Source organism: Hyalella azteca, unplaced genomic scaffold (assembly GCF_000764305.2).
Source record: "Hyalella azteca isolate HAZT.00-mixed unplaced genomic scaffold, Hazt_2.0.2 contig9385, whole genome shotgun sequence".
NCBI classification, from domain to species: Eukaryota; Metazoa; Arthropoda; class Malacostraca; order Amphipoda; family Hyalellidae; genus Hyalella; species Hyalella azteca.
The window spans coordinates 253864-265307 of record NW_025939459.1 but is presented as its reverse complement, the minus strand read 5'-3'; the positions used below and the strand labels follow the sequence as shown (position 1 = coordinate 265307).

At 37.5% G+C, this 11444-nt stretch overlaps 1 protein-coding gene across 1 annotated transcript; it reads left to right on the top strand.

The window, feature by feature from the left end:
* Positions 1 to 753: 753 nt before the first annotated feature.
* LOC108680803 (tetratricopeptide repeat protein 5) lies at positions 754 to 9692 on the top strand (the record flags this gene model as incomplete). The annotated part of the gene is made up of 8 exons (XM_018169709.2): positions 754 to 895; positions 1043 to 1254; positions 1776 to 1868; positions 2345 to 2494; positions 3237 to 3290; positions 3581 to 3766; positions 5171 to 5287; positions 5758 to 9692. Coding segments are annotated over 8 exons (2241 nt in total), but the record flags the coding sequence as incomplete, so codon positions are not given.
* Between the last annotated feature and the right edge of the window lie 1752 nt (positions 9693 to 11444).

The window sequence follows — 11444 nt, the reverse complement described above, 5'->3', positions numbered from 1 at the left end:
CATAGTCAACGTGTTAATCTTTTGGTGTGGAATCTTGGATAAAATAAATACAATCCAATTTACATAAGAAACTGTTTTTCTCAGTCTGTAATCTGTTACTTAACTAATAGATGTGGAAGAAAAGACTTCAATCAATTTGAATTTTCAATGTGATTTTTTATCAAAATTTATTAATTGGTGTAGATTGCAGTCTTAAAATTTCCCATTTTATTAACCTGAGTTGCCAACTCACCATCAATGCCACTAATTTGCCACAGTACTTATGTTGCCAGCCCGCAAAAGAAATGTTCTATTTTAATAAGTAAATTGGGCCACAACTTCTTAGTGCAATCAGAAAGCTTCTTAGTTGTTATAGCAATATCAGCAATTGAACCCTTCAAATTATAATTTTGACCAGCATTAATTGGTTTTTATAGATGAGCGGCAAGTTACGTGCAGTAGCTGCTGATTGGCAACTTCAAAATCTATATATTTCTTCCAACAATATGGTATATATTTCTTCAAACACATTTCACTTTAATCACCGTTTTAATTAGTATATTTTTAGCATTGCTTTTCAATTTTTGATACTCTTCATTTCGTAATATTTATAAATCAATTATTGTTCAACAAATTAAAATCCCATTCTATAATTGGCATCTCAGTTTGGTATTAAAAGGCATCTGATAAGGAATAGCATGTTATGTAGATGTTGCTGTTTAATATTCTGTAAAAATTATGGAAAACACTGATTTATGTTTAATATTTTTACAGGCCAATGTTGACAGTGTATATGCTCTACGGGATGAATTTGTCACCAAGAGAGGCCTTTCTGCTGCACCTCTCAGAGATGCAGCTGTTGAAGCATACATGAAAGAGACCCTTACTCAGTTAGATTCATTAGCTCAACATAGTGGTAAGTACTATGCTTATTCAAATGTTAACTTATTTATTGGTTGAGAAAACTGATTCAAACATTTCATGGATGATTATCACTAATATCTCATGGCCAAACCATATATAATAGTTTCCTCTGTACTTTTCTACTTTTGTTACATTTCAGAGCTGCAGAGTGGAGCATCTTTGGGTCGAGTATGCTATGAACGCGGACGCCTGCTCTCTGTGTGCCCAGGGCAGGAGGCGCAGGCTGAGCAGTATCTTGGAAGAGCAAGTAAATTCAATATCCCTGGGGCTTGGACCTTGTTGGGTGAATGCCTATACAACAGAGGAGATCTTGCTGGTGCTACTACCTGTTTTAATAGAACTCTAACCTCAGTGAGTATCTGTCAGATGTCTATGATCATGCTTAGTATACAGTACCGTACACCCTTTCCCATGAATGGCAATATAGACAAAAAAGCACTAAAATTTGAAAGAAGTGGGAGAGATTAATTTAAGCTAATTAAATTTCCTAGCTATTGTATTGAATATAATCACTACTATTGGTACATGGCTTCAACTAGTGCCATAATTTTCCATCTAGGCAGTGTTGGAATTATTTTTAAAATCATTTTGAAAGGAAAAAATGCTACTGATCAAGAAGAACATGTAAAAGAACTAAGCCTCATATCCACCCATCATATACCGTCAATTTTCACCTCGAAATAGTTTCAAATGAGTTTTCATGAATGCAAAATCATAATTAGGTAATGAAATATAGGCATACCTACCTCAAGGACCTATAAAAATTTACATTCATATAAATTTGAGAGCATATTTTTCCTTCCATTTTGTGTTATTGAACAATTTATCTTATTACAAATCCCTTGATTTTAACTTGGTTGCAATATTCCAAGGGAGAGGACAAAGTTGCACTCAGAAACTTATCCATGCTGATGCGCGCCATGCCGGCCACCACACCACAGCAGCGAGAGAATAATATCAACAAGGTATTGTATAATCTTATTTGTGTCCCTGCAGCGACAATATAGGTAGGTATTGTTTTCAATTTCATCATATTAGCGATAATAATAGCAACAAGATATTGTGTAATCTTATTTGTGTCTCTGTAGTGACAATATACTTCTTATTTAATTTCTTTATATTAGCTAACAGAAGATATGTTCTTGTAATGGTTTTACTTCAAAAAGTACCTACTACTCTAAGGTGCGTAAATAGTACCTTCAATACAACATGTAAAATTAATTTCAGTGAATAGGTAAACAGAAATTATGGCAACTGTAGATATTTTTAGCTTGGGTGTAGAGTACTCATTTACTATCTATATTTCTAATAATGACATTAAAAATCCCAATAATTATTCATGTAATTTACACTAGTCTGTAGAAAGTCCAAACAGTTTGAAGTATTTTCTTTAAGCAGAAGACATGAAATGCATATTGAGGTTTTTCTTCACATCAACCAGGGTGTGGAGTATGCAAGACGAGCAGTGAAGCAAGATCCTGCTGATGGTAGATCATGGATGGTTTTAGGCAACGCTCTCCTCTCTGCCTTCTTCGCCGTGCACGCCAACACCACAACACTGCAAGCTTGCCGCGCTGCGTATGCCCGAGCTGTCTGTAGCATTTCTATTTATTCTATTTTAACTGGAAAGCTTTTAAATAAATATCGCATTTTCAGCAGTTATATTTTTCAAAAAAAATATGAATGAAAATTTGTGACCTGCATAAAATGAAGCAGGCTACATTAAAATTTTAAGACTGTACTTTTTTCTTATATGAAGTTTTTTCTTGATTTACAAATATTTTCTTGCTCTCCAGAAAATTGGATCCGAATCATTTATGTATCATCAGTCCAGTGGGTTCACTACGCTGTCATTAATTTTACATTGATATACATATGCCCTGCTCTTAGTATATATCATATAGGTAATCTGATTTTTAATGAAGATCTCCGTGTTTGACTTCTGAATGTAAAGAATTTACTTACTCAAAGATCTATCTCTACACATGAAATTTTAGGGGGATAAAAATCACCCCCCTCCCGACCCCTGAACATACAATCCTCATCCCATGTGGACGACTTGATAATTTACTATTTTTAGCGCATTTTCTCATTTATGGAAAAAATGCACTATTGTGCTCGCCATGACCGTCTGTCCGTCCGTCCGTCCGTGACTTCAAGTTTTCGTCGACGGGAAAATGCGCTCTCTGTCACTCACTGCAGTGAGTTCTGAGTTATATTTTTTTTATTCTGAGGAGAAAAGTGATGACTGCCATGAACCGTGAGAATAATGATTATTTACATTATTATTTGTATTATTATTATATTATTGTGATAATTATTTGTCATCACAGGAGCAGGACAAAAATGCCAGTGTTCTTCCTGAATTGCACTACAGCAAATTTCAGGTGCGTGCCTCTTGAGTGTGGCGAATTAATTAACACATTAGTATGGAAACTTACTACTATTTACTGTTGTTCTATTATAATAAGCTTGTGTTATTAACTTATTATACACTATAATACACCTCAAACCTCCAGATGTGGTGGTATGAGCTTAACATTACACCAGGTGTGGTGGTATGAGCTTTACATTACACCAGGTGTGGTGGTATGAGCTTTACATTACACCAGGTGTGGTGGTATGAACAGCTTTACATTACACCAGGTGTGGTGGTATGAGCTTTACATTACACCAGGTGTGGTGGTATGAGGAGCAGTACAGTGCAGCACTAGCCAGCATCAGGACGGCGTGTCTGCTGGAGCCGTCGTGGCAGGAGTGCAGGGCTAAGCTGCAGCACAGCACCACCTTCCTGCGATCCCTCGTAGCTATGGTCGCTAAGCACGGCCAACTCAACCCTAAACGAGTCAGCAACATCAGCAAGGCACGTAATATCATGTGATATGATGTAATCCTTGTCAAGATACAAAACTTCGTCAGTGGTGATGTAATCGTTATCAACATGGTGCCTAACATTATCCTTTTATATGTTATTTCCCTCTCCTCCACGATGATGATCATATATCATTAACTAGATAATCTCATAATTATAGTAGAATTGTTATCAACAAGGTACCTAACTTCTTATTTATGATTTAATCATTATCACGACGTGAAACTTCGTCATTTGTAATGTAATTATTTTCAACGTGGTACCTAACATTTTCCTTTTATGTGATTTATCCCTCTCCCCCATGTTGATGATTATATATCAGTAACGTAAATAATCTCATAATTACGGTATGTTACAATTGTTATCTACGAGGTTCCTAAGCTCTACCTATATTTATGATGTAATCATTATCAACAATACTAGTTAGGTTAGGTTGGTGCTTGACTCCAGTCTTCGCAATGTTTCAACAAGAGGGAGGTTCTTCACCTCTGTTCTTCATTGGTGCTGGAAATGAATAGAGTGTGACAACATTAAATGCTAAATTTGATCATTTTCATCGAAAGAAAACTTCTAACCTTTAAGTAGCTATTACTAACTTTTAATTTCAGCCTTAAAGTATCTATTACCAATGCATTAATTTTTGTAACGGGATGCTGTTTCCGTTTAGACTTGTCCATAGACTGTGGAGTGCAGTTTTCATGGTCTACATTTGCAGTTGCTGTTATAACTTGATGAAAATCAAGGCTTTGAATTGATAATTTTGTGTGAATTAAATTTTCAGAACTCGATTGTTTCATAAGCTTCACTGCCGTTTAATTATATCATAATCAAATATTGATATGAGATTAAAAGTTCTACCTAACTAGTGATATCTTAATTAAGTAATTTCAAAAGCTTCACTGCAACATTACGAGTGATTTCTTTATAATGCATTTGAATCCCCGTTAAATCATTTGTCGCGCGTTTCTGCCGATCACTAAAAGCCAGCATTCATATTATCCCATATATGTTGAGATTATATACTTGATGATTTCTCATTAAAAAACATCGAAACATAAGGGCTGCTCTTTAACATTTTATAACATCAAAAAACCTCTATCTTGTCACTACAGCGTCATACATGGTCATTATTTAAGCGTCATGTACGGCATTGTTCCAGCAACATGTATGGACGCTACTTATGCGTCGTGGTTAGACGTTATTTCAGCGTCATGTTTAGACGTTAATTCAGCGTCATATTTAGATGTCATTTCGGCTTCAGACGAAATAGTGTCTAAACATGTTTATACGCTATTTCAGCGTCATGTTTAGACGTCATTTCAGCATCATGTTCAGACGTCATTCCAGCGTCCTGTATATACAATATCTCATAATTATTGTCCCTCATACCGTCAGAGTATCAAGAGTATCCACTTGGGTCCCTATGAACGCGGCGGCACCGCTCTCACCAACGACGTTCAGCCGCAGCTCGTGACGTTCCAGCAGCTCAAGCCTGGCACAAACACCGATAAAGTATTTCCTTTTCTTATTTCAGTCCGCTTATTTGTGTCCGCTTGCAATGGTTGAGTTATATCCTTTTATTGTCGCCCGTTTCGTCTCAGTGAATATGTCAACTATTTTTATGTTTGTGCATGATACTATTCAGATGAATAATCGTGATTATGCCAGGTATTAACGTGTTCAATACTTCTTTTTGTTACTACAGACTGATATTCTCTCAAATATTCCTTTGAAAAAATTCCCGTATGGAAGTATGCTTCTTCTCTACTCTATATAATACTTAATTCGGTCTGCTATTATACTGTATGCTCCTCAAACTGATTTTGATGTCTGGCTACACAATACTTCACGTTCATTCGGTCTTCTATAAAATTACACGCACAACAAACTGATTTTGGTGTTTGGTTACAGAATTCTTCATGTTAATTTAGTCTTCTATTAGATTGTATGCACGACAATCTAATTTCGGCGTGTCTGGGCAGATCGTGCAAGGGATCGTGGCAAGCACGCTGGTGCCAGAGTCCGGAATCCCGTTCGTGATGTGCCTGGTGGACGCGGAGGGAACATGTCTCCCTGTTACCGTGTACAATTGGGCGCCGGGTTCAGAGGTGAAGATCGGTGACGCGGTCGCTGTCTTGGCGCCGGTCTTGCGCATCCAGATTCTAGAACGCGCGTGTCTCAACGACTCCGTCGAGTTGCCTAACGGGGAGACGCTGGATCTGAAACAACAGGAAATTAGACCCAGCGCCAATGAAGATTACTTAGAAATGCCCACGCTGAAGAACCTGAACGTAGAGGCTGATGAAAAGGAAGCACTTGAAGGTACTAGCAGTAGGAGAAAAAGTACTTCAAAATCTGAATTTGGGGCGGTAAAGTTGAAGGCTGATGACGCTTCAAAATCAGATGGTGTAACTGTTGTTGAGAATAAGAATTCTAATGAAGAAAGTGCGTGTGACCGGACTAAAAGTGATGACGCGAACGATAGCAAGTGTAGTGAAGTAATCGATGAGTCAAGTGCCATGAGTTGTGATGATCAGCCATGCGTTGAAGCCGAGATTACAAGGAAAGATACAACGCCTCTTAAGTCTATCAAAGGAAACACCCTGGCTTCTGTAAGTCCTGGCTCAAGTGAATCGAGGAAACGAACAAGTGCTGGCAGGAGGTTACCTGCTGACGGGAGTAGCGGTAAAGCCAATTTGAAAAACTTGAATAAATTAAGCAAAACTGACGGCTCTAAAAAAACTAATGACGGTACACCTTCTAAAACTGCAGCTTATTTGCCATCATCTAGTGATAAAAAGACTCAAATTGCCGCAGAGAATAAGAATAAATCATCTTCTACAGTATCCAGTGCCTCTAGAAACATTACAAGCAGAATCAATGCTACGGAAACCAGAGCAAAAATATCGCCTAAGAAACAAACTAAAAATGACGCGAAAATTCAGGCGCCGACTAACAGTTTAGTGAACAAAAACCTAGGAATCTCTGGTAATCGAGGCACCAACAGTGATCGTAGTGGTAAACCTATTAGATCAGGTGCTGGTACTAGTAATAATAGTAGTAATGTTGCAAGTAATAATAGGATAACAGGCAGAGCAAAGCCCGGTCGAGGGAAGTCTGCTACAGAGACTAGCGAGGAACCCTCAGCTAAAATAGAGCTGCGGAACATACGGGTAGTTGCTCCTGTGATGCTGGTTGTGAACAAACGCCAAGTCACGTCTGGACAAGTGGCTGCTTCTTATATTGTGTCGCAAAACAAACCTGAATGATTAATAGGATTTGTCGTAGAAGATTTAAAACGAACTATACCTACATTGTGAACTATTTCTAAACAAACCTGAATGATGAATGTGATTTGTCGAAGATTTAAAATGAACCACTATACATAGTGAACAATTTTAAACCTTGGAAAATGATGATCAACGACGCTGCTGGCACATAGTATCAATTGCGGTTACAGCTTCTTTAATTAATAAATGCAACATTATATTCATTTCAGTGGATCGGGACTTAGAGTATTCCCTTAAAACATGCCAGATTTGACCTTTTTTATCAGGGTCTTAAAATGCACGAGTGAATACACAATTCTCAAAAGCAATCTTGACCAAAATTCGCGTGACGGTCTCGTCAATTATTGAGTTTCTCCAAGAACGGAATTGATTGGTTTGTCAGAACAGACGCGTTTGTTGTGATGTCTCAAATTAGTATAAATATAAAGAATTCTTCAACATTGTGTGTATTTTAAGGAACGAAATGGAAATAAACTTCCTAGGATTTCCCTCGCATGAAGCAATCACTCGATAATTTTCCCCTATCGTCCATTGTAACAAGATCTGCAAGCAACTAAATTAATAATTATTTTAATATTTTATGTCACTTAGATGCAAGAAACTTGTCTAATCGAAAAGTGTTCATATTAGTTGATAGTTCAAAATAAAAATATAGATTTATTTACTTGCTGAGTTTTCTCCTGTAGTCTCTTTATGATGAAAATCATAAAGAGACATAATCATACCTTATTTGTGTACATTGTGTCCCGGGAAAACCTTGCTGCTCTGCAGCTATATTTGATCTTTTGATTTCATGCATGCATTATAAATAACACGTCCTCAACCATAGAGACATTCTAATTTATTACTTCAAAAGCTCCATAAAATCGAACTTCGAAGCATAAATGGTTATCGAATGTTCACGAGCTAATTTTGTTGCTTATTCTACTGCATTTTATTCCGCGGTTAGACAAATTTCCAAAATTATTGTACATGGTAAATTGATTTTAATGTTTGTGAATTATTTAAAATTTATTCTGCCGTCAATCATCATGCCGTTTGAAAATCAATAACAACAACTTACACCATTGTGCCTAATAAGCTTAATGGCCTCGGTTAGCTGTCAAAATAATTTCGTTTTTCATCTGCGCCACCACAATAAAGTTTAAGTTTTATGGAAGTGATATGACGCGAAGTTCTAATAATGTTAAGTTCCAATGAAGTAATGTGACCTAAATGTTCGCTACTTGAGTGATGTAGCTACTTGGATATCTGCAATTGTGTGAAAAATTGCTTATGCCGTGCCTACCAATTTTAATTAGCTACAAAACTAGAAGAAACTGAGAAAGTTCTTTAGATTTTTAATTTATTTCTAATATGTCACCATAATTCGAAAGTTTCTCTGAAAAAAATGTACTTTAATATCTTTTTACTCTCATCTTTTATATCATCCATCGAAGAAATATTTTCGTCAAATTACCAAGTCCACGTTTTAATGCAGTTATCTTTCTTAAGCCTATATTGACGATTATGTTTTCATTTTACGTCTTGCCACTTGAGTATAAAAATCAATAATGTGACTATTTTTATTTTAGAGATGTTATATTTTATTACCTATATACCGTACCATCGCTATTAATGCACTTCATCCCTGTAGCAACGAAGTGATTCGAAGTAACGATGCCCTTCTGAATCATTTAGCACAGTCTGGTTCCAGGTTTACTTGCCTAAACTTCCTTCTTGCTTACACTGGACGTTGTAACTGAACGTTTGTATATTGTATTCGAATGTTTATTTGGTGTGGAGTGAATTAAGTTTCTCTTTTTTTGTGTTCGTAGCGGTATTGAAACATTTGCAATTCATTTGAGATGATATACGAAGCTCGGTTGTTAAATCATGTTCATACCATCACATACAGTCCAGAGGTAGAGTTCTTGCTTAGCAGTTCTCCTGCTATCTTCTGTAGAAGATGTAGAATTACCTACCGTACCTTCGCAAAAAGCATGCATAGCAGTTTCTCGACGATACATTGTAATCAAATTAAAACTCGTCGATTTAATGTCGGCAAATTTTTAACGACATAGTCGTGCTAGCTCTCTAAATTGGAAAGACTTACCTAAATGGAATAACAGATTGATCTATAAGAAAGTTTAATATAATAATTCGTAACTATTGCCACGACGTTAAATGTCAGTAATAGTGAAACAAGCGTTACTTCGGACCATACTGCGGCAGGTCGCTTACACGTAAATGCATCATTTTTACTGAACATTTATTTGTGATCCTCTTCGGTATTGCAGCCTGCACTTAATTGACACCCTGCTTTTTCGCAAGCACTTCCAACATCGTGTAAACTGGATTTCAATGTATTGCCACCACTATAAGTGAGAGTTGTAAGAATCAGACCACAGTTTTTCAGTATAGATCAAGTTATCAATTGATAATTATTGGGATTTGTTACATACGAGTTATTATACCTAGAGATCCTCTTAAATTTTTCATAAATCCTTTTCTGACCGAAGAACCTAAGGAGATACAATGACACTTGTGTGACACATGCACCGTGGAGGCCATATCTCGAGCCTGCAATTACTGATCGTCAAGAGCCATCACAGGTCCTGAATTGAATAAAGATTATCCAAACAACCTGCCTTGACTGCTTCAAATGTGTTCCTTGCTTAGCTTACAATAGGTTGCAAGATGACATAACGAAGGACGTCATAGTATACTTACTTCGTCTTATTCGTTTTTGGTCAATTTTGTTAGAATCGTGAGATTTACAATAGAGCTTTACTTACAAAAGCTATATATAACCTAAAAATTTTCAATAAAATTAGGCCTATAAGAAAAAACAACGAGTTGGTACTTTTATTGAAACAGATTAATTTTCCCAGGTGGAAACTGAATGAGGAAAATGATCTTCAAATCCCGAGTATAAATTAATTTATGGGGAAAAATTATTTCAGATTTCCATTCTTTTACAGCAAAGATTCCGTAGAGGAAATATTTGATCAAATGAACATGAGTGGATAATTAAATCGAGAAAATTACTCTCGGACGTGCTACTATGGATGAAAATTTGCGGATTGGCAAGACCTGATGAGGTGGTACAAGAGTGAAATAATTAGGCAATAAGAGACGGAGGTAAACTGTTGGTAAACTTGACACACGATAAAAACTGAAAATAAGGGTCGTGGTGTCAAAAAATATAGCGGAGACCTCAATAGGTAGCGTGAAGACGTCAAAAGGATGCATGCAAGCACCAAAAGGTCGCATGCAAGCGTCAAAAGGTCGCATACAAGCGTCAAAAGGATGCATGCAAGCGTCAAAAGGATGCATGCAAGCACCAAAAGGTCGCATGCAAGCGTCAAANGAGCCAGTAGACGCAGTGTACCTCGATTTTGCCAAGGCATTTGACAGTGTCCCACATGAGCGGTTGTTGCGTACATTGAAGTCTTTGGGAATTGAGAGTAATGTACTCAACTGGATCAGAGATTTTCTAGTAGGGAGGCGACAACGTGTCAGTATTAATGGGTCCGTATCAGACAGACTGGGCTTCAGTGCGCAGCGGCGTGCCACAAGGAAGCGTTCTCGGGCCTATTCTATTCGTTGCGTTTATAAACGATCTGCCGGCCATTCCAATAACTCTCCTGAAACCATGCAAGGAGTGCCCTAGCCGTGTGCTTAGGGTCATTGTCTTGTTGGAATATCCAACCACGAAAAAGGTTAAATTTTTCGGCTGACTTCACGAGACATCACTCAAGAATGCCCTGATACATTTTGGAGTTCATCCTTCCTTCTATGATTACCAATTCCCCAGAGCCTGCAGAAGAGTATCAACTCCAAAGCATTATGCTGCCTCCTCCAAACTTCACTGTTGGGATGGTATTCTTGGGGTGAAACACAGAGTTCTCCTGTCTCCAAACACGACTGACACAGTTCTGACCAAACGATTAAATTTTAGTCTCATCTCACCATAATATTTTATCCCAAAACTTGCAGGTTTACTCACGTGTTCTTTAGCAAAGTTCCGCCGGTTATTTACGTGAATTTCCTTCAAGAGTGACTGCGAGTGGAATACTCTATCTGTTGGGATCGACTCTGCGTTTCACCTAGAGAATACCGTTTCAACAGTGAAGTTTGGAGGCGGCAGCATAATGCTTTGTAGTTAATTCTCTTCTAGGGGCCCTGGGAAACTGGAAATCATAGAAGGAAGGATGAACTCTGAAATGCATCAGGGCGTTCTTGAGAGATGTCTCGTGAAGTCAGCTGAAAAATTGAACCTCCCTCGAGGTTGGATATTCGGGGCGCATGCCGGATGCCAGCTTTGCCAAACTTCACACTTAGATCATATTCCTTGCCATAGGTAAGAACGCTAGAGTGCATAACGGCCTATGAAG